Source organism: Anolis carolinensis, chromosome 1, assembly GCF_035594765.1.
Source record: "Anolis carolinensis isolate JA03-04 chromosome 1, rAnoCar3.1.pri, whole genome shotgun sequence".
Classification (NCBI taxonomy): domain Eukaryota; kingdom Metazoa; phylum Chordata; class Lepidosauria; order Squamata; family Dactyloidae; genus Anolis; species Anolis carolinensis.
Genome location: NC_085841.1, coordinates 97,923,778 through 97,950,278, shown reverse-complemented (window position 1 = coordinate 97,950,278; position 26,501 = coordinate 97,923,778). Strand labels below are relative to the sequence as shown.

General features: G+C 40.2%; 1 protein-coding gene across 5 annotated transcripts in view; it reads right to left on the bottom strand.

The window, feature by feature from the left end:
- The window catches only part of hs3st5 (heparan sulfate-glucosamine 3-sulfotransferase 5), a 264,556-nt gene that overhangs the window by 3,160 nt on the left and 234,895 nt on the right, over positions 1–26,501 (bottom strand). For all 5 annotated transcript variants that reach the window (XM_003215579.4, XM_062979847.1, XM_062979828.1 and 2 more), the window contains one exon: positions 3,809–3,947. In XM_003215579.4, coding sequence (XP_003215627.1) covers positions 3,809–3,915 — 107 coding nt within the window. In that variant the 5' untranslated portion in view covers positions 3,916–3,947. The remainder of the gene's footprint in view (positions 1–3,808; positions 3,948–26,501) is intronic.

Below are 26,501 nucleotides of genomic sequence, written 5' to 3'. Positions count from 1 at the left end.
GGCTTTGCTCCTGAGCTCTGGCACAATTCCTGGTTTCCTCTGCTGCTTGATCATCAATGCTGATTAGGGTTACCAGGTGTCTCTTATTACAAAGGATTCCCTTAGTTCAGGGCCAGAAAGCTGGTCCCTTCTTATAAGGGGATGCCCCTGTTTGCAGATTGAAAAGCTCTTCCTTTTTATGCCAAAAATCCTCTTTGCTGGAATGTAGGCCCTTCATAAAAACAATGTATGTATCATGTAATTTATGAATGAAGATGAGATGCTAAATGTACAGAGAAACATGGCTATGTTAATAGAAATCAATGCTTTTATTTGGTATTGATTTGGTATAGAATCATAGAGTTTGATGAGACGACAATGGCCATCTAATCCAGCCCTTTGTCATGCAGGAATACACAACCAAAGCACTCATAACAGATTACCATTCAAAACTTTTAAAGGAGGAGACTCCACCACACTGCAAGGCAGCATATTTCACTGCTGTACAGCTCTTACCACCAGGAAGTTCATCCTAATAATCAGGTGGAATCTCTTTTCTGAAGTTTTAATCTATTGTTCTGTGTCTCTGGAGAAGCAGAAAACAAGTTTTTTTTGCCATATTCAATATGACAATATAATTGTCATGTCACCTCTTAACCTTCTCTTCTCAAGCTGAATCATACCCAGCTCCCTGAGCCACTCCTCACATGGCATGGCTACCATCATATGGCATGGCTACCATTTTCTACCCTCCCATGGACAAGTTCCAGTTTGTCAATATACTTCTTGAATGATGGTACCTGAAACTGGACAGTCTTCCATGGGAGGTCTGACCAAAGTAGAATAGAGTCTGATTACAACTGCCCTCTATCTGGACCCTATATCCCTATTGATGCAGCCCAGAATTATATTGGCCTTTTTAGCTGCTGCATCACAATTGTGATTCATGTTTAGCCTGTGGTCTACTAAGACTCCTAGACTCCTTTCACATGTACTGTTTTCATGCCAGATATCCCCCATCCTATATCAGTGCATTTCATTCTTGCTCCCTAGGTGTAGAACCTTACATTTCCCCTTGTGGAATTTCATTTTGTAAGCTTTGGATCAGCATTGGATCTCTAATCCGTTAAGGTCATTTAAAATTCTGATTCTGTCTTCTGGAATATTAACCACCCTTCCTAATTTGGTTTCATATTCTGATTATCAGTCCTGCATGTCATGAATTTCCAATGTCCCTAATTGCTGTTAACGAAAATCTGGTAATATGAATGCTGACTCTACAGAGAAAAATGTTATCTTTTTCAACTGCTTCTTTCAGCTCCCCCCCCTTGCCCCCTACCAGTCTGGCCACTGGTTCAAGCAATTAATTGAAATGCAGCAGTTTCAGGAGATGGGGAAGGAGAAGTAGCAACTATCTGCATGTTCAAGGATGTTAACTTTCATACCCGCTTTGTGACTGCAAGAGAGATCAAGGGGGATAGAAAGACACCCTGACATCTGTACCAGAATCACCAGTGAATAAAAATCTATCACAGCTTCATTTTTTAAAAAAGAAGGAACAAGGACAGAGAAGGAATGAGAAGAATAAACTCTTCTTGACATTAGCAACATTATATATGGATCCTATGGAATACACTACTGCACGAGTTCAAAGAGTCAAGTACTGTGTCTGGATAATTTTATGACCATTAATAACATTTGTAGCTGTGCAAGCTTAGATTGGTGATAAGGTTAATTAAATTTCATGCCTCAGGGCACAGGACAAATTCCTGCAGAAGCCAAGAAGGAATTTTCATGCCATACATGAAATCACATAATAAGCTATGGTAGTTTTGCATATATTTATAATATGAAACTTTGCCCAGAGATGGTGCGATGATGCTAGCTTCAGCACATGAGCCTTCATTTCTCATCAGATGCAGGCCTTTCTGAATGAAACTGGGCACATTATTGCTGTAAAAAACAAAAACAAAAGGAAAGCAGAAAACTAATGGAATGCGAGATAGGATTAGTCATTAAGTGGACCCCCCCCCCTTTTTTTATTCATCTATTCCCCTGGAAAGCAAAAAACCAACCATGGCTGAAATCCTGTTGTGGAATTATGAATGAATAATCTAAAGTTATCCCCTTGTCACTGTTAGGTATTTACAATTCCTGTGTAGCTCCTAGTTTAGTTTGTGGAAGTCCTGCAATATAACTTACCAGCAAGTAGCTGCTGAGATCAATTTGGAAGCAACCTGGTGACAGCATCTCTCTCTCCCCCCCCCCCCCCCCACACACACACATTATTCCCAATAGGGGGAAATAGTCCCATCAATTGCAGTGGTTGCTTCTGATAAATGGGGATAGCAGGTTCAGGAGCTTTTAAAAAGGAACTGGGTTGTAATATGCTCCAAATCCCCAAGTATGTCTTTGGCTTACTTCTTTCTGTTTTATTTCTCTAAGATACCAATTTAATATTAGTGAAATTTGGCTGCGTTGCCATTATTTCTCTCATTACAGTACCACTTTCCGTTTTAGGAGATTGTACTAGATGGCCCCTGTAGTCTTTTCCAGTTTTATGATTCTATAACATTGTTACAATAAGAATGTGCAACTTTGGCTTTCCAGGTGTTGAGGGTTTGCAACTCAGGCCCCTTCCACACAGCTGAATAAAATCCCACATTATCTGCTTTGAACTGGGATATATGGCAGTGTGGATTTAGATATTCCAGTTCAAAGCAGATATTGTGGGTTATTCTTTCTTAGTATTCTGGGTTATATGGCTATGTGGAAGGCCCCTCCAAGAAGGCTTAGCCAGAACAGCTAACAACTGCATTCCAACAACTTCTCTAGGGCTATGTTATGTGGTTGTCTCTGCAGTGCCATGTACACATTTAACAATGGCTGTGGACATAAATTACTCACTTATTAAGTTCAGAAGACAGCATACATTCCCTCACTCAATTTCTCTGGAGCGTATTTTGTGATTGTAATTAGAAGTAAAAGCTGGTAGTTGTGCCCCAATGGCTTGCTATGTATAGAATCAGGAAGGAACATTTCCTTGAGGTCAGACCCAACAGGACCTGGCAGTGGCAGGAACCGTTATATCTACAATAATTTCTGTGAGGATACCTGTGTTCTTAGACAAAAGTTTTTTTTAATAAAAAAAAAAAAACACAGGGCCTAATTTTATATATCTGGCTGCACTGTCATTTGAGAAAACCATTCCCAGGCTTCTTATTCATCATATCTGGGAAGTATTTTTTTTTTTAAAAAAATTAAATGAAAAAGAAATGCCACAAGCCTCACCAGAATTGGCTAATTAACATAGTTAAAATTCCTTCTCCCTGCAGCAATCTTTTAAGTGCAGTAGGATTCCAAGCCTGACAAGCTAACTCTGCAGGCTCATGCATAATTTTAACCACCAATGTAGCCCATTAATTGCTTGCTCATAAATTTCAGAAAGGAAGATGCATAAATACATCATAACTGTTTGTTGAGACTCGAGGTCAACCTGCAGACGCATGTAGACAAAAACCAGCTAACGTTCTGACACATTTACTGTATGCCACTTTAAAACTCCTTTTGAAAACAACTGCAGGTGCTCACAGAATATAAATGGACAGGCTGACTGTCACTGGGTTAAGCAAGCTGAAACTCTTTCAGTATATGCACACTCTCCTCCATCCTTTAATGGAATGGAAAGAACAATGAAAATCAATATTTCAGCACTTTCCAATATTCAAAGGCTTAAGAGGAAGTTCTTGAGATGGGAAAGGAAAAGAATCTCACCTGAAACCACCGATAATTACATATATCACCCATATGTGTCCATAGACTGACTTACCTATCCAAGCTCCCAACTCTGGCAACTAGATATAGGAGACTTCCAATAGCAAGGCTGCCTAACACAAGGAGCTTCTGTTTCAGCAACACCTGCTGTTTGAATAGCATGGCCCTCCATCAATCTTCAGGACTTCTTCAGTCTGCAGGGAACAGAAAGCAGAAATGAGTGTGAGAAGTGGCAATATGCACACACGCAAATGTTTATATTGATTCTGACAAGTCATTTACCCATTCTGGTTTCTGACTAAGCCTGCCCTCATCTGTCCCAATGCTGCTCATAGAACACCAGTTTTATTGAGAGAGGGTCCTACCAATTTCTACTGAAACCAAAATGAAGGAGTTTTGTGCAATTATGTAGCAGGAAGGTGAGGATTGTGTTCTGTGAAATATTAGCTGCCAGTTTGCTGCAAGTTTCCAGGAAAGGAAAGAAAAAAGTTTTGTTCGATGTGGACAAATATGGTGCCACTTCCTGCCATGTTAAGAAAAGCACCCTGTCAGTGCCCCACCTCTGATAGTTTAAGAAGCATTTGTTTAAAATACAGTATGGGTAGATAAGAGATTGAATAATTTGGTTTTTTACACAATAGTTCCCAATATGCAGGTGATTTGCAGCCCAAAACTTAACTTTTCTGAGCGGTGTCCAGTAAATTGCTTGCATTTTCTCTAAAATCATTCTAACACTTAAAATACAGGTTACTCCAGTATAGCTTCCAGCCTCTAAACTCTCCGTTTCTGAATATTTATTAACTGTATATAAAAATCTCAAACTAGCACACAATAATCAAGCATACATTATAAACAATATTTAAAATCAAGTTGAAATACTGAACTTATCAATCATTTACAAAACCCATAAAATAGATGACAGAGCCAAACTGAAATGGCATGTACAAGTGGGTAAGTCTTAAAGGTGTGTCAAGAGGAGAAGGCGGCAGATCATTTGAATATATTTGACATCTGTGGGATGACACACAATGCAAGAATGGGTAACTTAGGTGGGTCTGGGGCAAATTCTCAACCACTGAGACCCTCAGAACATCCTGGACTGACAAAGATACCAAAAATGGGGAGGGCATATTCAAACCAGAAATGGTCAGAAGCTTATTGCTGGTTTGGAAAAAACAGGTTATGCCGGACTATTGAGCAGATAGGGTCACTATATCATTGTGGTGGATATCACAGTAAATGCCTTCTTCTGCGGGACTGTCGAGCTGCTTCGAGGAGCACTGATAAACACAATCCCAAAGGCTTTTGTACATACACACAAGTTTCTCTGTTGGAGGTCTGACTTTGCATTGTGGCGAATCAAGGCTGGCAATGTGGTTGGTCTGAAAGGAGCCTCGCAGTAGGCTTCTTTCATGCCCCCTTACACATATCTTATGACCCTTCTACACTGCCACATTATCTGCTTTGAATTGTCTTACATGAGTCTACATTGCCTTATAATCCAGTTCAAAAGCAGATAATCTGGATTTTATATGGCAGTGCAGAAGGGGCTTAAGACCAGAATCACAGAGGAAACAATCCCAAGAATCTACTCCCATCTTTACTTGGTCTACACCTGGAAAACAGGTCGTAAAACTGTATTCATGCTTAGGTTCATGAAGTTTATTTACTAACTCCAGGGAAGGTTGAGAGAAATCTGCAGCTCTCCTCTTTCCTTGAACTTTTCTCTTGTGACCCCATCACAGCACAAAAGCAGAGTTGGTCAAGTAAAAACTGAAGAGGGCTACTATATCTTTAATAGCTGTGTAGAAGAAGGCATTCGCTGCTTGGGTGACAAGCAAAATGTAGGAGTCTTCTCCATTTTTTTTGCTTTAACAACCATATGACTGCGTGATTTTTCAGTACTAGAAGAGTTGGTTTTGTATTTGAACTCCAAACAGTATAAACGTATGCATTTTAATTCAAAAGCAAATTCCAATCATTTGTGAGGATTCTTCTTGGAATAGGAAGACTTAAATTCATTACACATTGTAACTCCTACTGAACCCAATGGGACTTATTTCTGAGTAGACATGCATGCAATTGTGCTTTAAGAAGCCCAGATTGAGTTGTTCAAGTGGAAAGAAAACAAAGTACATTGGATAAACATGTGGATCTCATTAATGTCTCATTAGTATCATGACTATCAGGAACACAGCTGTAGGTAAGAGAAAAAAAGAAGAAGAAGACACAATTCAGATTCTAGAAAGCTTTAGTATTCACACTGTGTGTAAGAGCTCAAAGCAAATGCAACTCGGTGCCATCTCTGAAAGATTTACAGCTTTTAGGTGAGTGCATAATAAGGAAAAAAGAATACAAAGGCAAGCAGTGCAATGCCAGCAGGTAATCAACTCCTTTCATGTTTCCTTAATGTTTTAATTGCACATAACAATATCATCTATATCTTATTAAAGCCTGCAACAAATCTAATGAATCTAAATCTAACAGAACATTTTGAAAATAAACCCCTTAGAAATGAAAATAAACTACTTAAAAATGAATTATCTTCCTGCATGTCATTTACTTTTCAGATTTAATTTACTTTTAAGGTTTCATGAGAGTTGCTGCGTTTTTTGAAGTTTCCTGCAAAGTTTTTCCTCTGAAGTCCCATTAGAACAGTTCACACATGTTGAGAAATCATTGGAAAAGAAGTATTCTGAAGACCAATATGTGAGATACAGTAAACAAACATATTTCCCCAGGCGACAATATCGGAAGAAAGATTTCTGTAAGAAAAGCTGTAATTCTCAAACCAGAAGCTCACCTGATAGATAACATGGCTGATTCTTTGAGAGCAACATGAATGGTAATTTGAAGTGAGCCATTCTGAAGAGCTTTTGATTAAAGTGACACATCTAATAGAAGCATGCAGAATTCAGTAAAGTGACACTGGGCTTGCTTACGGTACCACTTCAACTGCCCTGGCTCAATGCTGTGGAAGAATGGGAGTTTTATATTTACAAGGTTTTAACCTTATCTGCAAAAAAGTGCTGATGCCTCACCAAACTACATCCATGACAGTTAAAATAATGTCAAACTCCATTAATTCTACAATTTAAATGCATCTTTTTAATAGAACAGGGCGAGGCCCATCCCTGATTCCTCTGCATTCCAATGCACATACACAACATTGTTGTATTAAGGACAGAGGGGTGGCTTGGTCCTCCACCTATAGTGCCAGAAGTGAACAAAAACCTCCCAGTGCTTCACAAGCTTTTTGTGTCCTTAGCAGATTTAAATTCCTTCATAAAGTTCCATGAGGTCAAGATAAACCATCAGTTCAGTGTATCTTTCTAGAAAGCAAATTTCACTAGCAATATGGAAAAAATTGCATGAACTTTAAAATCTTAGAAATTATTTGGTTTCTTAGTTTAAGGATGTTTACTAAAGCAAAGTTTGATATCCAGTTTGCCATGGAAGAATACTAACACCCTCCCCTGCTCTCCATTTACCCATAAAGGGGTATAAGAAGATCCATGGTGGATCCAGCATTTTATTTCTATAGTGATCAACCAGATGCCTACAATGAGCCCATAATACATAATAATAATAATATAACTTTATTTTTATATCCCGCCTCCATCTCCCCGAAGGGACTCAGGGCGGCTTACATGGGGACGAGCTCAACGTCAACATAGGTTAAAGCACAATCCATGAATTAAAACAATATGACAAAATAAATATAAAATGACATAAAACACAGCAAATGCTTTAAAAACCTAGATATAAAATTAATGTACAGAGAAAGAAACTGGTGCAGAACTCTGGATAGGGATCATAAATAGTATAAAGGCTATCAGGAAAGGGCGAAGGGACGGTCTTATTAAAATACTGACGGCCTATAAAATGAGAAGTGATAAAGTGCAATAAGACATTGTAAGCAAGCTGGGTATCTGGCGGGATTGTTCACTCAAAAGTGCATTGGAACATCCACGTTTTTAGGTCCTTACGGAATGTGAACACCGAATGTGCCAGTCTGATCACCCTGGGGAGAGAGTTCCAGAGCCGAGGGGCCACCACCGAGAAGGCCCTCTCCCTCGTCCCCACCATCCGCGCTTGAGACGGAGATGGGGGGGGGAGAGGGAAAAGGGCCTTCCCGGAGGATCTTAAGGCTCACGTGGGTTCATAGGGGAGGAAGCGGTCGCGGAGATAAGCAGGACCTGAACCATTTTGGGCTTTATAGGTGATAACCTGCACCTTGAATTGGGCTCAGAAACTTATTGGTAGCCAATGGAGCTGCTTAAACAGGAGGATTGACCACTCTCTGTAGCCTGCTCCAGTTATTAATACATGAGTAAAATCATATACTCCAGCAACTGGTATTCAGAAGTGTTGCTGTTGTTAATTGTGTTCAAGGTGATTGCAACATAAGCCAACTCTACAAATGAGAGATCTACAAGTTTTACATCAACAGCCCTGCTAAGGCCTTGCAGATTCAGAGCAGCTGTGGATTCCTTGATTGAGTCCATCCACCTGAAGGTTGCCGGTTCAAGTCCACAAGATGGGGTGAGCTCCCGTCTTGTCAGCTCTAGCTTGCAGGGACATGAGAGAAGCCTCCCAGCTAACACATCCGGGCTTCCCCTGGGCAATGTGTCTAGAGACGGTCAATTCTCTCACACCAGAAGTGACTTGCAGTATGTTCTAAAGTAGCTTCTGACAAGATAAAAAAAAATCTGGAATGTGGTCTTCCTCTTTTCCTATTGCTTTCTACCTTACCAAGCATAGAGGTCTACATGGCTAGGAGACATTGAGAGTTTTATACCCCAGGTCTTGTGGCCATGTGGTTACTAGAAAGTATGTGAAAGTTTGTTTGCTTTTTAAAATATGGTTGAAACCTATCCCATAGGATTATTTCACTTTAAGACCACTGACACTGAAATACATTTGGGAAACAATTAAATGGCTCTACTTCAAATGGACTCATTATCACACCTGTGTGAAGCTTCACTAATGGAACAGTGGTTGTTGTATGTCTTTCGGGCTGTGTGGCCATGTTCCAGAAGTATTCTCTCCTGACGTTTCGCCCACATCTATGGCAGGCATCCTTAAAGGTTGTGAGGCATGGAACAGTGGTTTTTGCTTTCTTTCTTTTTTCTTTTGTCAGCAAATGCACTTTTGTCATAACGTATGAACCGTATCTGAGAACTTTGTTTAAGAAGAACAATTACGATAAATAAATGACAAAATGGGGGCAAAGGGAAGATTCATGGACCCTGAGCATCTGTGTAAGTCTCCTTGAAGCTAATTACAAGTTTAAATGGTGACCGAGTGTCATATTTCTATTGCATCTTGACTCCTCCCAGCTATCTATGTGAAGGATATCTTTTAAACAAATCTAAAAGCAGATTTGTCAATAAAGGAAAACAGCACAATTCCAAAAGAGTAAAAGCTAATTGTAACTTGTAAAGATACACTTGCTTTTTTGTTTAATTTTACATGTATCAAAATATGTTTTTGTGCAATTTTAAAAAAAAGTGATCAAAAGATGTTATGATTGAGCCTCATGGCTCTGCTACTGGCAGGCGTGGACGTAAGACTCCTCGAGAGTCAGATACTCTCGAGGAGCGAGAAAGAAAGAGGCTGCGAGATATCTTTGCAGAACCATCTGATGAAGAGTCTTTTGAGGGGTTTACAGAGAGAATGGAGGAAGAGCTGGTTAGCTCAGAAGAGGATGAGATGGATTGGACTCGGGTAAGGGAGGAATTGGGTGCCACTGGCAATGATGGGATGGAAGATGATTGGGGACCTTCAGGACTAGACCCATGGACAAGCTGGAGGGATGGGACGGGATCCACAGCTGGGGATGCTGTGGGGCGTAGTCAGAGGTGTTCCAGCTCTGATGAGGAAAGTGATGAGGAAACGCCCGGGTTAAGGAGGGCAGCTGATAGTGATGAGGACTTGTAACTGGCATAAAATGGGGCTTGGGAGCAATAGCAAATTGCGTTGGGCAAGGTAATCTGGACAAACGCTTGGGATCTGTGTGGGACGTTTTCCTGAAGACGGGTGTGTTTCGTGTGCTGATTACGTAAGTTGTTTTGGAATTTGGGTTCAGACGGCGGGAGGAATTGTGTGGGCTTTTGTTTGTGCAAACCTCTGCTTAATCTCAATAGCTTTGACCTTCCGTCGTCTTCTTGACGGACGCCATCTGCTACTCTGGATTTACGGACTGAACTGACTACGGGCTTGGATTCTCCTTCTGGACTTGGGAAACTGCAAACGTCTGCTTCTGCCTATCGACCTTCGGAAAGAACTGGGACTACTCTACTGCTTCAATCCTCGGCTGTTGTGGTTGTATTGGAAGTTTGCCTGCTGTGTGTAGGAGTGACTTCTAAGTTACTCAAAACATAGTACTGGCAGCAGAGAGGCATCTGCTGCCAATTAGTTACATTCTTTTGAACTCTTTGTTTCCCAGCTTCTGTTTTGTTTGTTCCCAAGCTGAAGCAAGCTGTTTTGATTTTACCCGGATTAAACTCCGGTTTAATCCGGTTTATCTTTTGAACGTTTTCCTTGCCCCTTTTTGCTTTTTGAGGCTAATGTTGCCTGGCCCTTGTCTTTTACGGGCATTTTGAGTTCTGTAAATCCAATAAACTCTGTTATCTTTGATCTTGTGGCGTTCTGTCCTTGACAAAAGACCAGTCAGTTGGCAATGAATCTCTGTATTATTCATTCATAGATCAAGGAAGGTTCTACTGTAAAGTGGATCCTGGAATAATGTATCTGACTAGTATATTTTGGAAACATACAGTAAATGCCAGGGCTGGAGACCGTCAGTCCTTCAAATGGTGATGAACTGCAAGCCCTATCCCTCACCATTAGCCATGTTCATGGAAACTGGAGTCTAAAAGCATCTGGTAACCCGTTATTTCTCTAAGCTGGCTATATGTTGAATGTTTATAATGCTTTAACATTTTAGACAGTTGCTTGCTCAAGCTTGGAGACCTTTTGGGCAAGATTCATTCAGCAAGCATCATCCTAGGAAGATGCCACCTTCCCCATACTTTGGGGACCATCCACATGGACCATCCAGTCCATCTCACCATCATGCAGGAACACACAATCAAAGCACTACTGACTATCCAGCCTCATTTAAAAACCTTCAAAGAAGGAGACTCTACCACATCTCATTTGCCTTGTATGCAGGCATGCTAGGAGAGTTGCCTATCTCTGATATTCGGAGCTGGCCCTACCACATGTAATACGATCTAACAGAAGTAAAAAGATAACAAATTAGAGAAGCAATTAAAGCATGAAGATGAAACTGGTCTATCCAAGGCATAGTTTTTAAGAGAAACGGCATGAATAATCTACATCCATCTTCAAAGGGGCCAAGAAAATTCCTCCACCTGTACCTCTCTCTTCCTATTAAGATGATTAATCTCAGGAACAGTTGCAAAGAGTTGCGTAAATACAGGAGAGTGAGGAAAGTCATGATAAACTAGGAAATTATACTACTTCATTTCTAAAGTTATTCTTCTACAACCCTCTGAGGAAATCTCAAATAAGAATAACGATATGGCAAACCAGAGTAAATAACAACTGCTTCAACAGTTGGAAAAAAACTCACAACTTGAAAGATACCTTTGTTGCAGACCTCACATTACATCAGTTGTAACACCACTTTTAAGATGTAAAGTCAACTGTAACACCAACCTTAATCAGTAACCTATCATTCTAATAGTTTAGACCAACAATTCAGAGCAAAAAAGCCTCAAGATACAATGAAGAATTCAGATGTTTAGAATGCTGTATGGAATAAGGCAGCTGAAATGTTGTGAAAATATTACAAAGAAAGGTCCATTTTTACTTTAGACATTTCAGGAGGACATCTTGGTTTGGTTTGTATCTGATGGGGATACATGACTGTGTGAGATGGGTATAGAACTGTCACATCATCCTCACAATAACACCTATAAGATAATTGTTCTGAATAATAAAATTACACTAATGTATATATTTGGAGGTTAAAATAAGGTAGAACAAATATGACAGTTACATGCAATAACTTTCAAGTACAATCCATTATATCTCCAAGTAGGGCTGGAAAATGACCCAGTCTGAGTGCATCTATATTGTAGAATGAATGCAGTTTGCCACCACCTTAACTGCCAAGGCTCACCGCTACAAAATCCTGGGATTTCTCATTAGTGATGTACCAACATTCTTTGGCAGAGAAGGCTAAAGATCTTATTAACACTACAACTCCCATGATTCCATAGCATTGAGTCATGGCAGTTCAAGTGCTGTTAAACTGCATTTATTCTATAGTGTAGATGCAGTCCAAATAATAAAAAAATATCTATAGGTAGTTGTAGGAAACCTTCCTTGAGCACTTAAGAATTTAAAGTCCTTGTTCCTATTCTGTGTGGTTATAGGATTCATGTCTTAAGTTTTTCTTGTTTTTCAAGCAATAAGAATCATTCAAATTAAGACACATAGCGTGTATACACACACACACACACACTATGTGTGTGTAAAACATTTTATTATCCTAATGAAATAACTTCTTGCTTTTTAATGAAAGAATTATGATACTTATATACATTCATTATGAAGGTTTTATAATGTGAAATAAAAATGTCACCATTTTTAGAAATGAAATAGTGATTAATACTGCAGAAAAAATTGTACCTTTGGAATGTTCCTCCCTCTTCCACTTTTTGCATTACTATAGAACTGCTATAGTATTTGGCATATCCTATCTGAATCACCAAGATGTATGGTGCTGAAAGATCTTTTCAATGTGATTTTATGATAATGCTAACATTATCACAGATACACTTTTCAAGCAATCTCATTCTTACAGATGTGTATTATTGCAGCTATATGCAGAGACTGGCTTCCACCGATGAACCACTATCCAGTGCTGGGGTGGAGGAACGTTCTTTGGAATACAAGTCCCAGATTTCTCCGGTAAGGAACTCATAGCTATTGTCTACTTACAAGTATAGTAGAGTCTCGCTTATCCAACATAAACAAGCCAGCAGAATGTTGGATAAGCAAAAATGTTGGATAATAAGGAGGGATTAAGGAAAAGCCTATTAAACATAAAACTACATTATGATTTTACAAATTAAGCACCAAAACATCATGTTTTACAACAAATTGACAGAATAAGCAGTTTAATACACAGTAATGATATGTAGTAATTACTGTATTTACGAATTTAGCACCAAAACATTGCAACATTTACTACAAAAACATTGACAATTAAAAGGCAGATTGCATTGGATAATACAGAATGTTGGCTAAGCAAAGGTTGGATAAATGAGACTCTACTGTATGTACAAAGGTATCATATATTAACACAACTCATCTGTACTATAATTAGTATTGTATTTTGGTATTTTACTGTGTAAATGATACATATTTTAAAAAATATTCATGCTATATTCACTTTTACTCCTTTCTCATTTTTTCTACTAATGCTTAACTATATCACATCTGAAAATGTTGCAAATACATAGAAATTAATAGTTGCATCTGCATGGTACCTTGGACTCCTTTCTTCCTTCTATAGTGATATGCTTCACAGAATCAGGCAGTTACATGGCTTCAGATCAATTAAAATCTGGGAGCCATTTCAATTTCGCTTTCCTCCTATCTATTAGGAAGGTAGTATTTTAAAGAAACAGACATGCTGGAATTCAGTAAGACTAGAAATGTTAATATATGTTCAGATCACTGAAGAGGAAGCAACCGACAAAGTCACTCATGCTGGAAATGTGTTTTAATGCTACATTACAACTGCTGCAATAACTATGTAGATTCTCCTGTTCCTGCTAGCAGCACACAAAAATCACACAATACAAGAAGGGAGAGAGACACCACTTGCTACACGTATCAGCATTTCAAGTGTTTGGGAGGTTTAGCAGAAAAATAAACAGATGATCTCAAGTGCTCTTCTGAAATCTAATTTTTATTTTTGGGAGGAGAGAGAGATTGAAATCAGAGTAGCAATGGAATGGTGCAGACATTAGCAGCATTTCACACACAGTTGTTATCACAGTGAACACTGGGAAAGCAAAAGAGTGATTACGGAACAACAAGCTTGTTTTAATGCAGGAAAGGAAGCAAGGCCATGGAATATTCAGGAATGACACAGACTCTCCATGGCAATGGCTACCTTCACCTAGACAACATTTTGTCCTGACTTACAAATGTGGCAATCTGTGAGAGACTCTAATTCACACACGCTATGGATCGCTTGATGGTTACAATATCAATTATAAATGAACATTCAGATATATGAACAAAGACAGAGCTTTTATGTGAAATGCTTCTCAGGGTAGTTAGTTCATATATCTTGAAGCCGTCCACCAAATAACGTCCATAAATGTGTTTACCAGGTCCTAACATGAGCCAAATCCATCCACCTTAGGTTTTTTGTGTGTGTCAAGAGCGACTTGAGAAACTGAAAGTCAGTTCTGGTGTGAGAGGATTGATCGTCTGCAAGGACATTGTCCAGGGGATGCCTGGATGTTTTGATGTTTTTACCATCCTTGTGGGAGGCTTCTCTTATGTCCCTGCATGGAGCTGGACCTGATAGAGGGAGCTCATCCATACTCTCCACAGGTTGGATTCGAACGGGCAACCTTCAGGTCAGCAACCCAACCTTCAAATCATTAGTCCTGCTGGTACAAGGGTTTAATCCATTGCACTACCGGGGGCTCCTATCCACTGTAGTTAAACCAAGATTATATTTAGAAATATGCTTATTATGTAGGGAGTATTACACAATTGTTTCTATTGTGCATCCTTGCTAGTTTTGAGACCACGAGATCCAGGTTTTGGCAAAGCCCCTCCCCTAGCCTTCAGTCATGGAACACAAACATATGCAAGATGGTTGCTTTAATCCTTAGCCTTCTCTAATTAAAGGTTATTACAAGACCAGCTCCTGAAGACCCTAGAGTGTCAACATGAGGAGATAACACTGAGCCAGAGATGGCTGAAAGAATATGACTTAACATGGGACATGAGAAAAGGCTCCCACAAGGATGGTAAGACGTTATCAAACATCCAGGCATCTCTTGGGCAACGTCCTTGCAGACGGCAAATTCTCTCACACCAGAAGCGACTTGCAGTTTCTCAAGTCGCTCCTGATATGAAAAAAAAGTATGATAGCATTTACACAGTATGTAAAAAGCCAAATATCTGATTTAACATTCAGATAACATTGCCTTATGACAAGCTGCTTTTTAACAAAGATCTGTTTCTCCAGGATCACACATTTACACCAATAAGCATCCTGCTAAAAGGACTTGTAGATGCAAGTCTGAGAAGAAGAAAATATTTAGCCTGTCTCTCCAGATTGTAAGACTTACAAAATATCGACTAATAATGCAAATTCCAGTGGGCCAGGCTTTGATACATTGTTCAATACAATTTTACGTTGTTGTGCCCCTCTCTCAAGGGAAGGATGGGTTTGATGACATCCCGCCTCCACCCCGACCAAGGGTTGCAAGCACCATCAGCCAAATTGCTCCTAATTGCTCTGCTTTCATTAAATTTGGAAAAAAACAAAGACTTTCGCCTTTAAAACTCTCCAGGGTGAAATTTGAAAACTAAATTTATCTCATAACCAAGTAAGCAGATTATTCTGCAACAAAGACAGTAGATTTCATTTACAATTTACTTTGTAGAATAGCCTAGCTCAGCAACTATTTACCAGGTCTACATGACACCTCAGGGGATAATCTATAGATCTTGTGGTTGGGAATACAGAGCTTTTTTAAATGGACGGTGTATAGGATGGTGGTAATTTACTATCTTAGGCAACCCCTTCTCGCCACTTGCGATTGCATGGGGCAGACAGACAGCTGTGGAGAGTTTTTTCATACCTCTCACCCATCCCTAAAGATAAAGTAGTTTCCATTCATAGATTTCCCCAGTGGCCTTTAAAATAGTGGCACACAGTAAGGAGAAGTTTAAGAGGGCCACCCCTCCCCCCCCACACACACACATACACATGGGAGGGGGTCAGAACAGTAAGTAAGAGGATGTTGTGGTGTCAATGAAGAAACACATGGGGAGAATAATAATATTCTTCATTAATCTAAAAAGGAGAAGCGGAAGCAGCAACAACCAACTGGGCTGAGCTAAAGCTCACATTTTGGATCTGGCTGGCTGCCATCAGACACAAGGGTCTCATTGCCTGTATGCCTGAAATCTGTGTACCATATACATATATTCTCAATATTTCTATGTGTCAGAATAAAATTGCCTTGTCTTGAGTGCTGTTTTATGTCCTAATTTTTTACATGTGCCTTGTGGGTTTTGGATGATAATGCCCCATATTTGGTGAATAGGAGTGAATTAAAGGTAAGAATCACTGGCCTAGATGCTATTTTTCCTGGAGTTCTATGTCAGCTTCAAATCGTATCCTGACATTCTATAATTTCCTCTTGTTTTGAAAATGCATATAACTAACCACCTCATCATATTGAGAGGGGAATGCATGGATGACCGTCCCTTTAAGGGAGAGAATCGTTCCTTTAAAGGAGAGAATGCCCCGTTTTGAGTTCTGCCTCCACATCAGACTCGCATGTGGAAATGTAAGAGCTGGCAATACATTCATCTTACATTCGTTACAAGGTCAGTATTACTTTTTTTTTGATCAAAGGAAAAAACGTTATCCAAAAACCAAGAGACCCCTTGCCCTGCCCAAAGCCTCTTACATTAAAGGAGATTGACACCAGCTTAAATTCTCATCTTCCCATGGGAAAAATTTTTTCTGCCCCAAACCCCAGAGGATACAAGAAGCAGTGATTCGGGTTAAAACCATTGCTTTCCATGGGACCCTATTGATCTGCATAAATCCCCAGAGAATAGAAGAGGCAGTGATCTAGCTTAAAACCATTGCTTTCCATGGGATCCTTTTTTTCTGCGGCAAACTAAATAGGATACAAGAGGCAGTGATCTAGGTTAAAATCATTGCTCTCCATGGGATCCTATTGATCTGCATGGGACCCCAGAGCATACAAGAAACTGCTCTAGGTTAAAATCATTGCTTTCCATGGGATCCTATTGTTCTTACCAAGCCCCATAGGATACAAAAAATTGCTGATGGTTGGGTAAGGAAACAGGATGGGAAACTTTTGATGGTTTCCATCCCACCTGTTTTTCAGTTGTAAAAATGGAAATAAAGTGTGGTAAGAGGTAGGAGCATGGAACACTATTGTTGGCCCATGTTCAGAATTCTCTCCTTTGAGGACATTTCTGCCTCTTTTCAACCATGGAACATGTGATGGGCTCCATGACTCTCCATGCTTGAAAAGAGGCTGAAGTAAGTAAGTAAGTAACTTTATTCTTATACCCCGCCACCATCTCCCGACAGGGACTCGGGGCAGCTAACAAAACAAATACAACAGTTAAAACACATTACAGTAAATAAAACCAAAATAAAATCGAGACTATAAAACAATACATTACAATGATCATAAAACTCATTTAAAAGCATAAAATGAGTACAGACATAGTAAAATGGAATGAACCACCAGGTTAATTGAGGGGGGTAGTATGGAGGGGACATTTGAACTAAAGTGCAGTAATATTGTTATAAAGTGCTGTGGGAAGTGTCCTATCGGGGGAAAGTTCTCAATGTGATGAGGTTGATTGCCAGAATTCCCTCCTTTTGGAACTCTTCTGCCTTTTTTCAACCACGGAGGGCTATGCATGCCAGCCAGAAGTAGTTTAATTCATGTGATGACCTCAGTGTCTCTCTATGCTTGAAAAGAGGCTGAAGTGTCCTACGATTGTGGAATTTCTCAATGTGATAAGGTGGTAAGATGCAGGAAACTAGACTGCACACACAAATTGTTGTGTTTACTATGTGTCATCACATCAACCTTGACTTATGGTGATTTTATCATAGAGTTAACCTAGCAGGATTTGTTCACGAGCAGTTTGCCACTGCATTCCTCCTTTGCTGTGAGTGTGTGACTTACCCAAAATTGCCCAATAGATTTCTGTGACAGAGCAGGGATTTGAACCATGGTCTCCTGAAGCGCTAGTTCAACCCTCAGACCACTACATTATACTGGCTCTTTCATTTATTATCTGTCCATCTCACTCACTCTCATATGCTGTCTTTTTCCTGAAGTGGGACCCAAAGTGGCTCTTAATTTTGTTGTTGTTGTTTATTCATTCAGTCGCTTCCAACTCTTTGTGACCTCATGGACCAGCCCACACCAGAGTTCCCTTTATTACATGGTCAGTATTATACTTTGGTCATATCTTGAGAGAACATGGCTAACTGTAAAAGACAATAGTGCTCGGTAAGATATAAGGCAGCAATAAAAAAAGATGACTGCATTACAGGTTATAGACACAATCAAGGATGCCATTGCCCTGAGTCTGTAAGTTCTAAGCTGGGCTATTGATAAAGGTCTGATTTCGACATCTCTGATTCAAAGAACCACTATAATTCAAAGTCAGCTTAATGGCAGTTAACAACAAATTTTGGAAGATTGCAAGAAGTCCTTATATGCAAGTATACTATGTGCAGAGATTCTTCAAGTGGAACTGAGCATATTCCATGTTGGAATATCATAAAGCACCCCATGATGGGGATCATAAATTAGTCTATTTTACTTGCTTGAACAATCACACAGTAGCAAACTTTAAAAGATAAGAGTTGGTATAATGTACAATGATTTCATGGATCACAGACTACAATGGGGCTCTTTCAACATTATACTGTAGACAATTGAACTGGGGGGAAAATAATGTAATCCTCAGTAGAAAGCTCTCCCACAAATGCTATTTTTTTAAAAAAATAAATAAATAAGAATTTAAAAACAATTGTATTATACTTGAAATTATTGCAGAATGAATTATTATTGATACTGCAGGGTCAATTTCAGGGTCAGGGTAAGTTCTCATGGGTCTGTATGCCATTCAGAGTAGTGTGGCTGACAGAAAAGAAGAGGGTAGAGTGCTAGCCTAGGCAAGTTGAGTTCACATCTAGGAGATGGCTAGTGCAAAGGGCACCAGGTGGCAAGATCCAAGACAAGAAAGCTTGCAAATAGCATACTCAGCCCGAGCTGCAGCATCTAAGCAATCCCGAGTTCAACAGCAACAATGCCCTGGCAGAGGCTAAACCTCAAATGAGCTTTTCATACTCTGATCAAGCAACAACTGCAGGAACTCTGCTCCTTATGTTGAATGTGTGAGGAATTTAAATGCTCAGTGCTGTGGTTCTGTACTTCATATTGCAAAGCTATAGAACAACAGTTTTTGTCTGTTGAGCCCTGAAACAAATATCTCTAGACAGGCCCATAGCCAGGATTTTGATTCGGGGAGGGGAGGGGGTGAGTCTGAGTGAGAGAGGATCTACCCTAGCAAACCTTTTGTATCGTTATCCCAATACTCCCATGCATATGGGATATATTGAGCATTGTGATCAGATCATGATATGAATAAACATAACAGTTTAAATAATACCAGTAAGGCCTTCTCGCGGACCACCCTGAGATTTGGGGGGGGGGGCTGAGGCCCCTCAAGCCCCCCCCCTCCTCGGCTACATGCCCGTCTCTAGAGCAACTATAAGTTTTAGGTAGCTGACCAGATAAAGATGAGATGTGAAATTAAAGGAAAAGATATAAGGATTGGTAGAATTTTTTCCAGAGCAATCAATCTCAGAAATGAAAGCACTGGTGTATATAGACAATAATTTTGACATCTCCTTAGGTATATCTACTCACAAAATGCAAAGTATTTAATTACTTTATATACTCACATATAAGTTTAGACATTTTATTTAAAAGATTGATCCCAAAACCCTGGACCAACTTATGCACAGATCAATGTACATAATGTACCTTAACTCTTATCCAAAAAAGAACTACCTCTGACTGGGAAAAAGGCAGTGGCATGGGTCAGGGTCTGGCATCCTCCTAAGATAGCACTCTTTCCCCTCTCAGTATGACCATTAACTTATCAATGGATCATATCAAAATCTATAATTTTGCTCCCCAAACCTTATACTCGACTTATGCCTGAAGTCAACTTATACGTGAGTATATATAGGTAACATCCCAGCCCCATCAGCCATACCCCGGCATGCTATGATGCCATGGAAGATTCAACAATGTTCTTATTGGGGCTGAAATATTTGCATCCTGTTGAAAGGAAAGTAAAGGTGTTAAATCTAGTCAGGTCTGACTCTGAGGGTTGGTGCTTATCTTGATTTCTAAGCCAAAGAGCTAGCTGTGTCCGTAAACATCTTCAAGGTCATGTGGCCGGCATGAGTGCATGGAGCTCTGTTACCTTCCCATCAAAATGGTACCTTTATCTTCTCACATTTGCATGTTTTTGAACTGCTAGGTTGGAAGAAGTTGGGGCTAACAGCAGGTGCTTACCCCATTCCCCGGATTTGAACCACTGAACTTTTGGTAAGCAAGTTTAGCAGCTCAACTGTTTAACCCGCTGTGCCACTGAGGGCTTCCTTTGATAGGAAACAAATGTAATAGTAGACCATACTAAAATTGCAGATCATTGTGTGAGAAAATGGTGTGAATGTGATCAGGACTGTGTGAGAACTATTTACTCGTATGTAAATGTGTGTAAGAATTGGGGATGTGTGGGCTGACAGATATGCTAGCAATGTTGGGATATGTGGAACACAGATATTACAGAGAAAGCTGCTACAAAAAGGATCTAGTAAAAGCAACCACCTAATAATAATAATAATAATAATAATAATAATTTTATTCTTGTATCCCGCCCCATCTCCCCGTAGGGACTCGGGGCGGCTCACATGGGGCCTTGCCCAACATCACAATATAAAAACAAATCAAAACACATAAATTTACAACAATAAATCAACAATATCAGTAAAACCATAATAAAAACAATATTGCAGGAAAAAGCGTTAAAAACAGATATAAAACACAAGTCTAGGCCAAAGGGCGAATGTGTCAAATCGGGGGGAGGTAGTTACATAATTGACATAGTCATTAAAGTACTAGAAATGACAATAATGACAATAAGAAGGCGAATCAGTGGGTCTATTATTATGTAGGCAGACAACTTGAACTAACAGAATTCACTCATCAAAGGCTTTCCGGAAAAGCCAGGTTTTCAGGTTTTTCTGGAAGGAGAGGAGGGTGGGGATCAGCCTAATCTCCCTAGGGAGCAAGTTCCAAAGCTGGGGGGCCACGACAAAGAAGGCCCTCTCTCTCATCCCCACCAACCGTGCCTGCGAGGGTGGTGGAAGCGAGAGAAGGGCCTCCCCCGACGAGCGAAGAGATCGTGCGGGTTCGTAGGGGGAAATGCAGTCTCTAAGGTAGGCGGGTCCCAAACCGTTTAGGGCTTTGTAGGTAAGAACCTGCACCTTGAATTGGGCTCAGAAGGTAAATGGCAGCCAGTGGAGCTCCTTAAACAGAGGCATTGAACGTGCCCTGTAATTTGCTCCACTGGCTAATACTTCTTATAAGGAGTGCAATGATTTCCTTCATTTGCCCACTTGTTATTTGGAACACTGGTTAAATATTCAACTTGCGTATGAACTCACTGCAAAAACAGGTTTTGCTTTTTTTTTTTTAAACAGGAATGACTCAAGCATTATTGATATAACAGTACAAGATTACCCTTGTAAGAAAAACAGTTTTTTGAAAAACTGTTCACATATAAACAAAGTATTCTGTTCTGCTCATTTGTTGGGTTTCAAAAGTGAGATGCATGGGGCTCGTGCAAAGAACAGACACGCTGCAGGGATGAAATAGTCTGAGTGGAAACAAAACCATCTCGCATACTATCTCCATCAGTTTTATCAAGTGGCTCTCAGTGTTATCTCTTTGTTTCTTTCTGCAACCATAAAATAAAAATTGCTGTGAATGAAAAGGGCTCAAGATTATGAATTATACACAGTTATAGAGCTTTTTACTGATCTGTGTTCATCCTCTTGAGATTCACTGCAGGAAATGCTTTGAGCAAATTCCAAATTTTGAAATGGGTTCTCCATTTCTGTATCTCATTCAGCTTTTGATATTGTGCATACATTATTTATCACAGCTCACCACTCTTTCGTTAACTCGAGCTGTCCTCTGGCACCATGTCGGCGGAATGATGTTCATTTTGCATTTGCAATTACCAAACTTAAAAGAAAGTCAGTTTAATCCTGCCTCTGTTAAGCTCTCTCATTTAACAGATTGTTAAGGACTGCGATGTGAACAGAATACCATTGTGACACAGAATCCTAATTATTCCTTTAATCTTGCCATTTCTCTGGAATATATAAATGCAAGTTTATATAAGAAATATTGCCTTTGCTTTTACAGAAAGGGATAAAAAGGTTATTCCCCCTTCAACAAAGCACCTCCTCCCTATTAAATTGCCATTAGAGCCCCTGTGAATTATACGCTGCTCTACTGTATCCAGAGTAGCTTCTCTTATCATATAATTTAAGAAGGTAATTTCTAAGATAGTTCTATTTGGAGTGTCCCAGTCCCAGAACAGCTCTATTCCTCCATTACTTCATCTGAAAAAAGTGCAAAAGAAACCCCAGGTCATTTCTTTTCAAATAAATAAAATATATGCCTGAGAAAATCCTGTTTTCTTCTGGCTGAATTACTCCCCTGCTATTCCCATGTCATGCCTGTCTCTTCTTTCTGCCCCTTGCCCTGCCCTGTCACTGACACTGAAGGAACTATTGGCTATCAAAAGCCTCTGAATATTTTTTAAAAAGTGAAAATGCTGGCGTGTGTTTCAAAAGAGCTCCAATCCAGTTCATAGCTGACAATTGAAGTGATTGGTTTGGATGGGGTGAGGTTGCAAATCTTGACCATGGGTAGGATGATCCGTAGTTGACCCTGGCCTAATTAGCTCAGAAACAGGCCCCAAGGGATTCTGTTGGCCAATCTATAGGAACCTGCCTTTTACTAGTTCTGTTGGCCAATCTATAGGAACCTGCCTTTTTAGTTGAGCCGAAAAGGTTTTCATACTCAGTTTTACTGACTTTCTGTCCATCTAGCCTTCACAATCTATTCCAACAGCTAAGGATTCTTTGGGCTCTTTGGCACAAGTCTTTCCCATGTTTCCAGCTTTTGTATAGAGACTAGAAAGGTGTGTGTGTGGGGGGAAATATTATATATATTAATGTGTGTGTGTGTGTGTGTGTGTGTGTGTATCAGGCATGGCCAAACTTTTGGACACAAGGACGGTGTTGCATTCTAAAATTTGACCGAGGGGCTGGGCCAGTGACAGATGAATGCAGAGTGTTTGTGTGAACTAACTGGAAGAAAATGAACAAATTCCTATGCAAACTGCACATATCTTGTTGTAGTGCAAAAAAAGAAAAGAAAAAAGAACAATACAATATTTAAAATTTAGAATAATTTTAACCAACATAAATTTAACAGTAGTTCAGTGGAAGACCCCAGGGGCCATCCAGTCCAACCCTCTTCTGGCATGCAGGAAAAGCACAGTCAAATCGCCTCCAACAGATAGTCACTCAACCTTTGTAATAATAATAATAATAATAATAATAATAATAATAATAATAATAATAATAATATCTAGTTTGCGGTGTCATAATAAAATAACAACAACAACAATAACAACAACAACAAAACAACAACAACAGAAACCCCAGAGGCCATCCAGTCCAACCCCCTTCTGGCATTCAGGATTCTCCGTGGATTCTCCATTCCAGGATTCTCCGTGGAGAATTGTGCCTTGTTACTCTCGAGTATACCCTGCCTTGGTAATCTTGTTCCTGCTGCCTTTCTTTGACTGTCATTCATGTGGATTATAGCCAATGGATTTTACCACGCCTTATCCCTGATCCCTGCAACTCTTGGATACCTTTTGACTTTGACTCTTTGTTGGATTTATTTGAGCCCTGTTTGTGGATTACAGCTTTGTGAGACTTTGATGAACTTTCTACTGAACTATTAAAGACATTTCATTAGTGGACTATTAGTTTAATTGACTCTTTGCGTTATTTGCTTGTATATACATCTATCAATAAACGGCTTTGCTTTTGATACTGGCTCAAGTGTGGTTTTCAGAGTGCTCTTGCAGCCTAGAGTGCAATAGAAAGGGTCTGTGCCCCAGGAGAATGCTTCTGCTGATGCTGTTGTTTCTGGCAGCTCAAAACTTTCATTTCCCTGCATTTCTCAGGAGGAAGAAAGAGTAGGAGGTGGGAAGCAGCATGGTGCTGCAGAGCCCTGGACTGCATGAACAGTTTTGAAATACAAATGGATCTAGCACTGTTCCCTAGAGTCATAGGTGGCCCAGTGGCTTCAAGTCATTTTTTGTCAGCTTCATCTGCTACACCAATCATGACCACATCTGGACAGAGGCAGCCTACCTACCTAGTTCCATTAACCTCCAGTTTGAATTACAGTATTGCATTATATGTGGAAATTTCAGTTAGTGCCACATAGGACAGCATTATTGTTAACTGAGCCCATATCATACCTCAACCAGGTGGAGTGTTATGTTTTGATTCTGGTGTTCTGTGTCGTGTCTTTGCTCCAATCCCCAAGATTGTTGTTTCTTACCAGTGGAAAGAGGAGGCAATTCTGATAATGGTGTTCCTGATATGGTCTCCAGGGCAAAGGATAAGGAGGAGAAACCTTCCTATCTCTCCACCAAGAAGCCAAGCCAGTTTCATCTGCTCTTTCCACATCTTCCTCACTTGTAAGCACCACTACTAGCAACAACACCTTTGCAGTTTGAAAGTTGAGAGGATGTGAAGGTGCTGGACAGAATAGCTTCTTCCACCCCATCTAAAGGCAGACATATACACACGTAAGCCACACCTACATTCAATTATGTCAATGAATGAAGCATTATAATGGCCTGCATCCTGTTAATACAGTGGTTCTCAACTTGTGGGCAGGGCCGGTTGGACATATGAGGCTGCTGAAGCGGCGGCCTCGGGCGCTGGCCGCTAGGGGCGCTGTCGAGGCGTCGACAGCAGCCCATAGCGCCACAGCAGAGATTGCCCAATTCTCCCTTAGTTCCTGGACGCGGCCGCAGCTCGCCCTGGCGACCTGCGGCCGCGTTCAAGAAGGGAGAATTGGGCAAGGAGGAGGCAAGTGGACAATATCAACAGAAAGGAGGAAACCATGAAAATGAACAAAATCTGGCAAACAGCATTTTAAAACTCTAAAATCAGGACAGTAAATAAAGAAACAAACTCTGAAAATGGGAATTCCAGACATGAAACAACCAGGTAACACCTCCCAACAAAGGATTCCCACAGGTAGGAATCAGCCAGACCTTGAAGCTGCAAGGCTTTTCACTGCTAATCAAGGTGATTAATTGCAACATTCACACTTGCCTCCAACAGACAAGAATACTTTCTCCCACCCTGGACCTTCCACAGATGTATAAACCTCTCTTGCTTAGTTTCCAACAGACCTCACAACCTCAGGGGATGCCTGCCATGTCAGGAGAAAATACTTCTGGAACATGGCCACGCAGCCCGAAAGACATACAACAACCCTAAAGGGTAAATGTTTTCCTCCTGACATTAAGTCCAGTCATGTCTGATTCTGGGGTTTGGTGCTCATCTCCATTTCTAAGCCAAAGAGCCAGCGTTGTCCGTAGACTCCTCCAAGGTCATGTGGGATGACTGCATGGAGAGGCGTTACCTTTCCGCTGGAGCAGTACCTATTGATGCACTCACATTTGCATGTTTTTGAACTTCTGGGTTGGCAGAAGCTGGGGATAACAGTGAGGGCTCACTCTGGTCCCCCAATTCAAATCTGCTGCGGCCTTTCAGTCCAGAATTTCAGCAGCTCAGCGCTTTCACACGCTGTGCCATCAGGGGATATTATTTCCTAAAGGTTGTGAATATACAATATTTCTGATTGGTTTTTTTTTGTCTGTTAGAGGCAAGTATGAATGCTGCAATTAGGAAAAATGATAAGGATGTAAAGGCCTTGCAGCTTTAAAGCCTGGCTGTTTCCTCCCTGAGTGAATTTTTTGTTGGGAGGTGTTAGCTGGCCCTGATTGTTTCCTGTATGGAATTCCCCTGATTTCAGAGTGGTGTTCTATGCGATATGTTATGTGCTTCTGCCGTCTGTGGCCGTGAGAAAACAGAGCATTTACCAGACTTTGATGATGGGAATACTTTGTTGGGAGGTGTTAGCTGGCCCTCTCACGATATATTGAAAACATTGACTACAAAAATGCGTTGGATAATCCAGAACATTGGATAAGCGAGTGTTGGATAAGTGAGACTCCACTGTAATTACTACATAGCATTACTATGCATGGAACTACTTTTTCTGTCAAATTTGTTGTCCAACATGATGTTTTGGTGCTTAATTTGTAAAATCATAACCTATTTTGATGTTCAATAGGCTTTTTCTTAATCTCTCCTTATTATCCAACATATTTGCTTATCCAATGTTCTGCCGGCCTACTTATGTTGGATAAGTGAAACTCTACTGTACATGTTTAATGTTTAATCCCTTGTTTTGGGAGTTGTAGTTGGTGACTGAATGTTTTGTTAATTAATTAATTGAGTAGGGAGTTGTAGTTGCTGGGATTTATAGTTTTAATAATTATATATTATATATACTAGTTGTGCCCGACCACGCTTTGTTGTGGCGAAGTATGGTGGTATGGGAAATAAAGTATTGAGGAACTGGTGGTAGTTAAGGTAAAGGGTAAACATGTTGTCGAAGGCTTTCATGGCCGGGATCACAGGGTTGTTGTATGTCTTTCGGGCTGTGTGGCCATGTTCCAGAAGT